Below are 13991 nucleotides of genomic sequence, written 5' to 3' on the forward strand. Positions count from 1 at the left end.
ACCATCAGCACAATTTCTGTTTTGCAGACACACAATACAACAATCACCCATGGCATATACACAACGCACTCACTCCGGGCAGATGTATTTCCCATTTGACTCCAGCATGGCCCAGAGTTGAAGCCTCCATAATTCATTAAATGAAATTGCATAGCTTCCATACAACGAAATCATTGTGATTTCAGCTAGTGGAACCACTGTGACTTAGTAGAGAAGCCACATACACTTCACAATGACACTGAGTGGCCTCCAGTGAGCAAATGGAAAGAGTGGTTTGAACCCAGAAAAGTGATGGTTTCTGTAAAGGTAATAATGAAGATGTCTTGCACTGATTCTACTTGGGTAATTAATCATGCCATGATCGCTGAAGGTGCTATGCAGCTACTTCATTTTTAATATTACGCACCGCCTCTTAATTTCTTCATCACAGGCAATTCAATTACCCTTTAAGAGTTTTGCTAAATGAAACAAGTTTATTGTAAAAATAAAAATAAAATATCAAGTTCAATTTGAAAACTAGCAGCATTTTATTTTCCATGAAACTACTACTTTCACCATATCTACATAAATATAAACATTTTATACAGAAAACAAAATATATAGTGTCAGAAACAAATTTTCATGTACAACATTGCGATATAAAGAAGGATTTCACGTTACTAAGCATACACCATATTTTAGGTGCTCAGATCTTTTCACAATGGTTATAGCCGTAGTTAATGGTCACATGACATTTGGAGGTATAATAAAGTAGGGCACACAGAATATCTGTGCTGTAACCCACAGCGATCAGCGATTAGCTGTCATTAGTCTGACTACACTATACAGACAACAGTATATCACCAATTGCCATGGGTTGCAGTACACTATTGCTCCTGGCACCATGTTATTACATTAGCACAGTTATGGGTAGTAGCCAATGTTGGCTACTAGAAGTAGAAGTAACAGTTTTGAAAAGGTTTGTTTTTCTAGTTATATATGGTACACTCTGCTAAAAAAAAATCTACTAAAAATAAGATTAATGTAACTGATCCTTTTTTTTATATTTTCTGTGGACCACTGTGAAGATTTCATGTAACTTGTGTTAGAATCTACACATGCAGCATAGGTTTCACTGAAACTGGCAGAGTAGCAAGAGCGGGTTTGAGATCAGGTCACTGGCTAGTCATCCAACCAACCCAGCTCATGACTTCATGCATTGTTCCGATACACAAAAATTGTCCAATTATATTTAAAAAAAGAAAAACAGATATTGGATGTAGAATAAAAGACCGCATACCCACAGTCATCAAAATATCTTCTTTTACTAGCCTTATTTTAACACTAGAAAAAGCATTCAAATAGGTATGAGAATTATACCCATTGGTTCCAATTACCCCATACCCACTAGCATTTGTACTTGCTGTCGGGAGCATATTTTTATGATGCTGCCTGTTCCACTTCCATGCCGAGGACCACTGTGGCACCTTACAAATCAACAATTACAACACTTTACACTTAGTGGCCAAAGGTGTTATACATGCGGAGTCACTGGTGTTTAACACAGCACCACTGAGTAAGGGTTCTAACGCAGGGTAAAAGATGCATGGCCAAGTGTCCAGTATACATGACTTTGTAGTTTGAAGTGGACTTAATTTCTCTTCCAAATAAACATCTGTGTTTGTGTGTGCTCTTAGCGTGTAATGGAATGGTTTCTTCTCTGTACTTGTAAAGCTGTAAATTATTAAACAAAACCTTCTGCATACAAAATCTGCTCAGCATTCTTTTGAATTTCAGCACTCCAATTTAAAGTCTATTAAAGGTGGTACGTTCTTATAATAAACCGCTAATAGCCCAAGTAACAAATATACACTCTATTAAATCACATATACAGCTAATGTTAAACATTAATGAATACATATGAATGACCACACAAATGTACATTAAAAAAAAAAATGTAGGTTTTACAACAGAGCTGAACACATTTATTTAAACTGTGATTTCCTCCCTGGTTTGGAAGGTCATGGAAGTCACACGAGACTGACAGATTATCCCCTCTTGTAAAAATATATGTGGCCCGGTCCAGGGACATGGCCAAGCTTGCTTTAGTACAATAGTAGTTTTGTCAGTAAACCATATCTGGGAACTTTGGATATACATGTATATGTCTTTGGTGTACAAGTTTATTCATATTTCTTATGTTATAACATTGACATTTATAGAGAAAGAAAGAACAACTATATTACCAGTCTCTCCTTACATCACAGTGTATTAAGAACAGTGACATGTTTAAAAAGTCACAAGTGGGCTCTGTTTAGTATATCACTGTATAGATATCTCCATAAGGGAAGAGAGCAAGGTTAGAGCGCAGAATACCAACCCTACACTGATGATCCCCAATTATATAAGATCAGCTGTCCGCAGGTGGAATTCTGTCTGCTGGTGTCTTGCTCCTAATATTTTGGGTATATTCATACCTCTGAGAATACCCATGTTTGATATTCTTAGAGGTCACTGCACTTGTAATGGAGAGGTTTAGTCTTATATAGATATATCTATGGATACCTAAATTACTACACACTAGCTCTTCTAATGGACCTGTGCTGGAGAAGACAATGTAAATACAGTTCATTGTCACCAAAACTATATTACACATGAACTTGTGTAGTTTTCAGTAAAACAGTTCATATGAATCTTCTTTATTTCCATAATATGTATCTATATTATTCATAGACCATGTCTATCCAGGGGGAAGGGTATTTAAGTGCATAATGTACAGTACACTTATGTCTAATAATGGCAGTATTGTCAAGAGTCATTACAGACCCTTTGAACTGTGAACATATTCTCCAACAGTCATTTATATAGTAATTTTAAATATACATCTAAATAAATAGTCATTATTCGATGCTCTTAAACATGTCATTGTGCTTACATCATTTAAAAAGAACTGGTAATTGTGCTTGGTGCCCTGGAAAAGGTCCCCTAAAAACTGTAGGAGCACTTGGATCTAGACGCCCCAACTCTCACCTTTTCAGGAGAGTTCTTATAACAAACTTAATTATGTAGTTCAATTATCCAGACAGATGAACTTCTTACAGTGAAATGTTCATATGGGCCTTAAAAGTCAGCACGTTGCCTCAAAAAGCATCCTTGATGTTCTTCAGCTGCCGCACAGCAAGGTCAACGGGGAGGTTGAACTTTAGATTGCTGAGTCGACTAAGAATGTTCAGGGCACTTTCAAAGCCGCTGCTTGCCATGTAACTCCAGGGCTGGTAATGCGATTGTATTAACAAGCCTGACTTGCAGATGAGGTTTAGCCAGGAGACTAGACGTTGTTCATTCAGTGCCATGCAGACCAGCGCCTTGAACTCTGAGTCTGCACCACGCTTAAAACGGTCATGTTCTGTCAAGACGGTGTGAATGGCGGAGAGGAGGCTCTGCTTCGGGGTTACTTTACTACTCCCCGACACAGGGAGAGAGAAGGATTGAGACAGCTTACGGGCAGGAGACTCTACAAATGCTTTTCCATTTTTCTCACTGTAGTACTTGACAAAAAGTTCCCAGGGGTGAATAGTGGGAGGAGAGGTGCTGAAGACTGGGATGAGGCAGGCGATGGGTGCTAGAACCAAACTCATTCCTTGAGATGTAGCATAAAGACCATGTGACAAGAGATCTCTTATAGCAGCAGCCAGCTCTTTCCTGACAGCCACAGTTAGGTCATCTTTTCCTCCTAATGCAATCTCTTGCATAGTAGCATAGCTGATCACGTGATCCTCAGGCTGCTGCCGCAGTGCCAGCTGTCTCACCTTCTCCACAGAGGTCTCCAACTTCTTAATCAGTGGAGTGAAGTCTCTGTTGCTTTCATCCTGCTTCCAGAAGTTCTGTGGCAAATGACCTGTACCACAGCCAAGCTGGCTCACAGCAAAAATCTGCAGGACAGCCAGGGCCCGACGTAAGACATGCAGCCCGGTCTCTCGTATCTGCTTTGCCTGCTCTGGACTCACTGTTTAGAAAGAATAAAAAAAAACAAAGCAAAACAGTATTTACATGGAAAAATGAACAAAATCAAAATCTTACTGAAATTCTCAAATTAGGAAACATTTATATAACTTGGGATCAGTAAGTAGGTTTATGTTAATGCCATATTTTAAATAATGCTATATCTTTGGGCCTTTACGAACAATTGAATTACCAATTTATCTATGCATTAAAGAATCAATAAACCCAAATATGAAATATTTTTACCTAAAACCTCCCCATGCACAGAGCAATGTCCCTCTTGTCCATGCTAGCCCAGTTATGCATGGCTTCAGTAATAAGCCCTGCTGAAAGCACCTGGAACCCACATAGGTTTTCCCAGCTTTGGCTCTCAGCCACGCAAAAGGTGCATGTGTGAGCCTGCAGCTACTATGTTCTCTCTGCAGTCTCCAGAAGAGGTCTGCAGCGCCGTGGGCAAGTGTTTGTCAGCATCAGCTGTGCAAGCGCATGCACCAAAGATTGGGAAAACCTGGTTGTGGATTTCAGTGTTTCCCATGGAGCCAAAACACACAGGCAACTGTGTAGAATGCAGATTTAATAAAATTAGTTCTCTTTTAATCCAGTGAAAGTCATTTCATGTTGCAAACAGATTAAAAAAAAACGGAGATGGAGAGATCAATCCACATTATTTAGACTTTTAGTTATACTCATAATGCATTATTAAGACCAACAAATCCAGTATTTTGGCAAATTAAAAAACATTCTTACCGTTAGTCCGTGCACTTGAGCTAGACTTTGGGTCATAACCGGCAGCTCCACCGGTTAGATTCTCTACCGGGCTTCCAATTTCATCTACTGAGGAAAAAAAAAATCCCCTTTTAAACATTCATTCAAAAGCAGATTTTAAAGTTGTCAAAATGTAAGCTGTGCAAAATACAATATAATAAATTCAGTATTTGGAGTCATTAGTTTTTAAAAATAAAAGTACCCATGTAATCCTTTATTGCATAAGTAAGATTCTATCCAGATTTAAAAATAAAAGCATAAAGAGGACTCAAGATGCAACTGTTCTGCACTGCAGGGATGAATGACCCTGGGGCTGTAACCAACCTACTGCATTTTCAGCCAAGAATGACTGAAATCCAGTTGGTCATGTTTGGAAATTTTACATCAAGTTGGTCTAAATTAGCTCTGAGCTATGACAATGTTCTATAGAACCAGGAAGTGTATTGAAAAATATAACTTACCATGCATCATGGGTCAGCTTTCCACTTAAGTCTGACTAACAGGTTACCAAAATTTTATGTAGATTTCTGTTTTGTTAGTGATTTTACAGGGGTAAAAAGACATCTACAAGCATTTAACATTTAATGGAAACAGTGGACCTCTGTCAGAGCCTTGAGATCCCTATCCCAGGCTCAGAAAAACTTGTACATCATCCCCAAGGTCCAACATACTAATAATAAATATGAAATGTTTTTTATCACGAAGGGGGTGGAAGTGTTCTTGTAGCCATGATCACTCTCTCCACACATTGTTAAAAAGTAAAAATAGACCCCGTGTTTAAAAGCAGGGTGCCCATTTAAACAATAAAATCCCCCACAATATTCATGCAGCTACAAGTGTTGTAGCTCTTTTAGATACCACATTTCTACCAACCTCCCAATGCAAAATAAGTGGGGGCACCCAGAGGGAAGTCCTCTATTACTTATATATAGCAGCAAAGGGATTCAAAATCTAGGACAAAACCTGAACCTACCATCTCTGAAAAATGTAATCCATTTTCGAATGGATATGGTGGAGCAAGAGCAAGGAACATCCCTAAATCTGTGTAAAGGGTGGTCACGTTTCTGCACTGGTCTGCAAAACTAGATGTGCTTTCCTAGGAACGTAGTCACTCTGCCCAACTCGCAAACTTGGTGGATGGTGAGAACAAAGCCAATTTTGCACTAAATAGTGGACATTTTTCTATTCATAAATTCACAAGAGCTTTTCTTGCAACAGTGAAAATGCAGAAAAAGGTTCTCATTAATGGTATATGCAAACGTTTTATTTAATTTTTTTATACACACTAGACATACTTTTTTTTTTTTCTTACGTTACTTCTCTATACTTTATCGCTGGTTATTTCCGGCCTTTTATTACAATCAGTCATTTGCCATTTTATCAGGTTTAAAAGATAATGCACCACTATGTTGATTCACGCTACACAGTGACCAGAACACACTATCAAAATAAAATATTAAAACAAATATGGGCTGCCCTGTAGAATACACAACAAAGATCCACCTAGTGACATATCAATCTTGACTACGCCTACGAAGCCACAGTAATGCTCAACTCTTACGCTGTAGTAGCGGCACCGGCTTTTGTGCTTAACAAGGATATTTGAATTTAAACTTTACATGATGTCACAAACAAATGGCATGACATTAAAATCATTAGAATTTCATACACCATCAGCAATAAATATATATATATATATATGTTGAAGGTTTATAGTCAAGCAGCAACTGTCAAATACACACAGCAAAGGAAGACTTTTTCTAGTTTGCACCAAATATTCACGAAAAATGCAGCAAAATAATACTGAGGCACTACATGACCAGTACTTATGAATCTTCATCAATGTTCATGTAGCGTTGGTTCTTTAATGGATAGTCTGCATTCTAATGACTACTGGAACAGTCCTCAAAATGTCTGCTCCTAATGATTAGCTAGGTACAGGGACTCTATAACAGAATATGTAGCAGACAATGTTTGTAGAAAAAAAATCCTGTATTGTTTGTGGGGGATGTTAAGTTTTAGTGGTCAATAGTGGGCCTGATTTAGCGTTGGACTAATTGCAGCATGTAAACATGTGCTTGCACGAAAAAAATGTGGCTGCATTTAGAATTTAAAGGAAGGTGCACTTGCAGCCCGTTACATCTGGATAGGGGGAAGGCACATGCAAGTTCAGTACAGTAGACACGTGACCTATCATCATTTATTTACATAGCGCCACTAATTCCGCAGCGCTGTACAGAGAACCCATTCACATCAGTCCCTGCCCCATTGGAGCTTACAGTCTAAATTCCCTAATATAGACACACATTCACACACAGACAGACAGAGAGGGAGAGACTAGTGTCAATTTTGATAGCAGCCAATTAACCTACCTGTATGTTTTTGGAATGTGTGAGGAAACCGGAGCACCCGGAGGAAACACACCCAAACACAGGGAAGAACATACAAACTCCACACAGATAAGGCCATGGTCGGGAATTGAACTCATGACTCCAGTGCTGTGAGGCAGAGGTGCTAACCACTAGGCCAAATGTGCCCACATTTTCAAGTACGCCTCTATCTATTGAGAGTCCTGAAGACCTGGTGTCAAGATATATGTGCTGCTGGTTATGAAGGCAGGATTAGCATGAATATTTACCATGTAATAAAATAATTAAATATAAATGGTGTGCCCCCAGTGCTATAGCCTGGGCTGGTCTCCGGTACAGAGATTGTGGGATACCCCAGCAAAAGCAGTAACCAGTACTGGGTTTAGCAATGCTGGCCAAAAGCTGGTGGTGGTTACCGGTTTTGTAGGGATAGGCCACACTTCTTGTCCCCCTGCTTTTATAGTGTAAAACAGTGACGCAACAGCAGTCATAAACATCAGGTTGATGACGAGTGACATACCTTTACTCCAGCCACATATATGTACACTCTGAGCGTACGACTGACACGGCAATATCCATACGCTGTATTTTGAATTGCACATACCTTAAAATACCCACAACTCAAAGCACATACTTAAAAACGCAATTGTGAACCCAATAGGTTTACACCTGCATTCGGGCTGCAAAAGAGCGTACAACTACAAATTAGGCCCACTGTTTTCAAGAGTTATTCTTAAGAAGTGTTTATTCTTATGAAGATGTAAAGAAATACAAGACCCAAATTGACCTTGAATGAATTTGATGAACATCTCCAGGTCTCTGATCTGGGTTTTCAGTTGATCCACTAGCTGCTCTTTCACTCGGGCTGGGTTAACAATCTGTGCGATGGCAGCGTCCACTCTCTGACGCAGCTCTTCAGGAGACAAGCAGCCGATGTCCTCGTTTAAATTGACATCCAGTTTCTTAATCAACTCATCTATGATGACCTGTGGAAGGGAGAACAGTTAGTGAAATACACTACATGGATGTCATGGTTCAGCAATTCTCTCAACCATTTTTCCGCCCACTTTCCCGTCTTGCTCCCTTGTCTCCTGCCATCCCAATTCCTATAACAGCTCTATCCCAATTGTGTCGGTTATCTTGGAACACATTTCTGTAATCAGGAGCACCTTACCTAAAATCTATGGAACTTCTATTCTACCATCAACATGAATATTTTGGATTATAAGGGCATTACACCATCACAAGCTTACAATGTATTCGCTTGCATTAGCCCCTCTACAACTTGTACTAAATAGATTGCATTTTCTTATCTGCTTCTCTCTGTAATTTTTAGATGTGAGTAGACAGACTTACTTTTGTTGCTCTGCGATAAGACACAAAGCTTTTCAAAAGATTGAAATATTGATTTTTATTCCGATGCAGAATATTTAAACCCGCCCCCCCCCCCCCCCATGTATAGTACCTTTTATTTGCATATCTCGTCAGAAATAAAAATGGCTATTTATATAAATGGTGCCTATTTCATATATAGGCCGATCAGAGTTTGAAGTGAACCTCATAGTAGATTTTTTTCCATCATTAATGAAGAAGATTTGCTTACTCGCTGCCTCTCCATGAGGATGGATTGGGGCAGAGAATCATAATTGCCCTCTTGGTAAGCGAATGTCTCCAAGTCATCCAGTTGTGTCTTCAGCTGCACAATGAGTTCCCGCTGCTTTTTTCGCTGGGCCTCAATACGCTCCCTTTTTTCCCATTCACTCTGTAACAAAAAGAAACCGTTTTTTTAATATTTTCTAGGGTTGCAGCTCGAACATCCTGGAACGTAATAACTACACAGCAAGACATTTTTTAAACCAAAAAGAACATCTATTAAAGTGGGCTACTTCAGCAACAAATATCTCTCATATAATGTACAAAACATTTATTAAAGGAATGCCTATTTTTTTTTGCAATCTTCCTATCCATGGCTATTGTGTGTATATGAGAGGGAGACAGATTTAGCAGGCATCAGAGTAGCTTAAATAAAATAGGTTACACGGCAACCCCATCAAGTGCTGTTTTCACTGCTGACAACTGGGGACTACACCATTCTAGCCCTTATAGTGGCTAGAGATAGCTCCTGCTCATTCAGTTCCAGTGGAGATTGTAAAGTACCGAATAAGGTCCTAGTACACACATTAACTCCTTCAGCATAAGTAGCAGAAGGCAAAAGGGGCTAGAATACAGGTTTTGTTTAAACCTTTAATATAAACTGCTGTTTGTTATTCTCTGCCATCATTAAACCTATAGTTAGACTAGGACACATCTATACAATTATCGTGCACATCACACGATAAATGACCATTTGGTCAGATATTGAGCTGGAGTGCGTACGCTCCCACGATCATATTTTATTGTAGCAAAACACATTGCATCTGTTGATTTGGTTTTATAAACTTCCTAAAAAATCATAACAAACGATGGAATGATGTTGGGCAAATGTGGAAGTGCGTATGCACTCACAACTAGCAGCGTAGGCAGATATCTGTAGTGTGTGCAGAGTAACAATCTTTTCAGCAGATGGTTATGAGAGATGAAGATCACAGATCTGAAGCTAAACTATGTAGACATGAATCTGCATGATCATCAGGAATTTCAATCGTTGGTGAAATTGTTACAGAAATCGCATCTGAAGTAAAATGCAATAATGTGTATCCAGCTTTACTGATCTCATTTGGAGATAGCTGTTGTGAATATATATGTGTGATTTTGTGATTCATTTGGGATATTTAAATATTATACTATTATATCCCAGGATTTTGCATGCTGCTGCCAATGTTAAATAACAAAGAAATTTAATTGAAGAATGAACCTGCTTTAATATTCTATACGAAGGACATCTGCATATATTAATAAACGGTGTACATAATTGTCCAATTTGGATTTAAATAAGGAAAGTGTACACACACTACCACTGATGAAACCACTCAAAGATATTGTGGAGAAATGCAGAAGGTAATTTTAATTCAAGTTCAGAGTTGACATATGGATTTATAGAAGTACTCCTCGACAGGGATCAAGTTCTTGTAAAATGGGGCCCTGGACTATTTAGAACTGCAGGGAAAAGACTGTGGTATACTGACTGTAAACAGTTTGTTTGTACTATTGATTCATTGACACAATGTAACCCTGCAGACAGAAGTACCATTTTATTTTATAGTGAAGTTTGTAACAATCTATGTGAAAAGCAAAATGCTGATACTTTTTTTGTTGACTAACAGGACATGGGTGAGAGTTTTCTGACCGGTGATACACAGTATTTAACATATAAACCAGCCAGTGAAAGTCTCCCTAGGATCGTTAGGAATGAAGGTTCTGGGACGGAATCTTGCCAAGTAGGACAGACTGATAAGTTCCAATTTCACCATCTATTTATTTGTGGCTAAATTTCCAATTTATGTTCTATTTCCTGATAAACAATATCTGATTTAATGATGCAGCCATAACATTACCAAGCAGAGATTAAGTGAACATCCTGATTTTATTGTTCAGCTATTCTTCTTTGATCTGCTTTTATTGCATATTGTAAATATCAATTGATTGTGGTTTTGTGATGCTTACACCCTTAACGCTCCTGGTTTTCATTTGTTCTCTGTTTTAGTCTGATGTGTGGGACTAATCCCCAGTCCGAAGCAGTAGGCTGGATTTTTGAAACCTTCAGTTGTACAATTTGGCAGCCCCTTTTCAAATATATTTGCTGTTTAATGTTTATTAGTTCTTTAATATAAAACAAATAGCACATGCTTTTTCATATATATATATATATATATATATATATATATACATACATACACACACACACATATACATACACACACACACACACACATAAATAAAGATTATTGTGCCTAAAAAAAAAAACAGACTAATGTGATCCCAGGTTGCTCAAGAAGAAACAGATAGTAACCAATAGCTTTGCTTTTTATGTCTAGAAACTGATATGCACATACCACATAAACAAGAGTTACACTTGACACTTACCAATTCCTGCATAGGTGAGCATTAAAGAGAAAGGGAAAAAAAAACTTTCGTTACTGGTCATGTAGAACTGGTTTTGCATGTTAATAAAAGGGACCCGGGTGTGTTATTTGTTTAACACAGAAACAGCAGCAGCTGCTTTGTATTGCCATGATCAAGCTCTTCTACTAATCACAACACAGGGCTTCCCTTCAACTCACAGGAAATAATGAGAATCAACATTTCCTCATTATTTTGAGAATATAAGATCTAGCAAGAGGACCCTTTTACCCTATATTTTAAGTGTACGTTTAAATGTATTTTTACTGCTCTACACCATAATAATTTATATGCACTCATTACTTTACACAAAACACCTATTGGAAAGTAGAGCAAGTATAGATATTATAAGTACAATAGGCATTAGGTCCTGTCCTGAAAATATTACAGTCTAAACTGTAATATAATGCAAACAGACCCTTACCGATATATGACCTCACCATTCACAAACTTATCTGTATGGAAATACACAACAGAATACTTGCCATTCAAAGTAGTGCAAAAATGGTACAATTAACTCATAAATCTACTTTTGTCTCCAAATTATGCAGTTCTGCATAATACCCCCATCCCCCTTTATTGAGTGGTTCCAAAACAACCTCATAACAATCTGATATAAACTCATTATCGGGCATAGAATACGTGGTCAGAAGAAGATTACTATGGTTATCTTCTGACTGCAGTAACAGATCCCAGCGATACTAGAAGAGAATCGGCTGCTCAAACCAAACAGCTCTACTTGCTGTACTTGTTTTCAGTATAGAGATAGAGAGGTTAAGATAAGCTTTAAGAAGTAATACAATTAAATAATCTGGTAATGCTGCAAAAAAGGGATTTAAAATATCTAGCAATAGGAGGGCTGACTGAGCTTGTTAGGCCACAGACACGCTCCTCTGTAACTAGCCATATCCTCTCTAGTGGGAAAGAGGAGGCCATACATCTGCAAAACCCAGCCCAGCAGTCTGTCTCCTATAACCATCGTTTAACTATACTCTTGCCAACAACCACCTGTTTCTTCTATCTCTTCTCTTTCAGTCACAGTCCCATCTGCTTTCAGTTAATTTCACAATATGTTCCAACAGTAACAATATGTTGGACACTTCAATAGTTGCCCCATGCCTCCCCTCTGTCATTCAGATACCAGGTATGTGCCAACAGATACCCTCTGCCTCCCCTCTCTCAATCAGATACCAGGTATGTGCCAATAGTTACCCTCTGCCTCCCCTCTCTCAATCAGATACCAGGTATGTGCCAATAGTTACCCTCTGCCTCCCCTCTCTCAATCAGATACCAGGTATGTGCCAATAGTTACCCTCTGCCTCCCCTCTGTCAGTCAGATACCAGGTATGTGCCAATAGTTACCCTCTGCCTCCCCTCTGTCAGTCAGATACCAGGTATGTGCCAACAGATACCCTCTGCCTCCCCTCTCTCAATCAGATACCAGGTATGTGCCAATAGTTACCCTCTGCCTCCCCTCTCTCAATCAGATACCAGGTATGTGCCAATAGTTACCCTCTGCCTCCCCTCTCTCAATCAGATACCAGGTATGTGCCAATAGTTACCCTCTGCCTCCCCTCTGTCAGTCAGATACCAGGTATGTGCCAATAGTTACCCTCTGCCTCCCCTCTGTCAGTCAGATACCAGGTATGTGCCAATAGTTACCCTCTGCCTCCCCTCTCTGTCAGATACCAGGTATGTGCCAATAGTTACCCTCTGCCTCCCCTCTCTCAGTCAGATACCAGGTATGTGCCAATAGTTACCCTCTGCCTCCACTCTCTGTCAGACACCAATATTCACCCTCTGCCTTCCATGTTTCTGACATTGGCAGGTACTCCAGTAATACATCGGTGCCTCATCCCCCCAGGCATGCACCTGCACTCACCGAGTCATCCAGCACCTGCTGGTCCTGCAGCCCACGGGCTCCCTGCACATGAGGGCAGCCCTTGAAGGCGAAGTCTTCCAGCTCGGCCAGCAGCCTCTCCTTCTCGGTGCCCTCTGCCCGCACGATCTGCTTCAGCCGGAACTGCACCTGGGCGAAGTGCGAGGTGAGGGCGAGCAGGGAAGAGTTGAGCAGGTCCTGTTCATCCTCCAACCTCTGCAGCTTCTCCACCATCTCCACCGACCCCGTGCCGGAGCGCAGGCGGCCGCCGGACACAACCACTTCCGACTTCATTCCAGGCTCCGGCATCAAGGCCTGCTCGTCTGCTTCCTCCGCCACTGCCCCAACGGGAGCCCACCGCTCCCTGGTGAAGGGCTCCCCGTCGGACATGGACATCTCGTCGGCAGACATGGCGATCTGTCACCGGCTGTCGTCTACGCCGCCATATTGGAGACGGGAGGAATGCTGGCTGCTGACGTCAGCAGTAGCGCAGATCGCTGACTGATGTCTGTTGCCATGGAGACCGTGCACGCGTAACCACTTCCTGGAGGGCTTCGGCCGGCGCCTCTTACGTCATCATCAGGTCTCCCTTTAAAGGGAACCCGCCCGGCATATAGTGTCATCATCATCATCACCATTTATTTAGGACTTACCGCCTATGTTATTTTATGTGCTGGACACGATGGTTACGTCCGTGGTTTATTCAGTATGTTGTAAAATGTAATAGTTACTGAATGGAAAGTGCTTAAAATACTGGAAATGATTGGATGCATGTCACCATGAACCCCATCACTACACAGGTTGCTGTCAATTACTCTGATGGTAATCAATAACTTCTATCAGTCGACTATCCCGATCTCATTGCAGAACTAACATCATGCATGACTTAAATCGCTCACAATGTTTTCGTCCAATCCGAACGACAGACGATTGCAGTC

The 13991-nt window shown here is 40.1% G+C and overlaps 2 protein-coding genes across 2 annotated transcripts in view; both read right to left on the reverse strand.

Annotated features, from left to right (window-relative positions):
* Nucleotides 1-13991, reverse strand: part of IFI35 (interferon induced protein 35) — a 721240-nt gene that overhangs the window by 77818 nt on the left and 629431 nt on the right. The gene's annotated exons all lie outside the window — the stretch shown is intronic.
* RUNDC1 (RUN domain containing 1) lies at nucleotides 504-13980 on the reverse strand. The gene is made up of 5 exons (XM_075177420.1): nucleotides 13057-13980; nucleotides 8719-8877; nucleotides 7903-8101; nucleotides 4729-4812; nucleotides 504-3985 (listed from the first exon to the last, which is right to left on the reverse strand). Exons 1-5 carry the CDS (start codon nucleotides 13462-13464, stop codon nucleotides 3120-3122), a joined length of 1716 nt encoding a protein of 571 aa, XP_075033521.1. The 5' UTR covers nucleotides 13465-13980; the 3' UTR covers nucleotides 504-3119.

The sequence above is a fragment of the Mixophyes fleayi genome, chromosome 6 (assembly GCF_038048845.1).
Source record: "Mixophyes fleayi isolate aMixFle1 chromosome 6, aMixFle1.hap1, whole genome shotgun sequence".
In the NCBI taxonomy this organism is placed as follows: Eukaryota; Metazoa; Chordata; class Amphibia; order Anura; family Limnodynastidae; genus Mixophyes; species Mixophyes fleayi.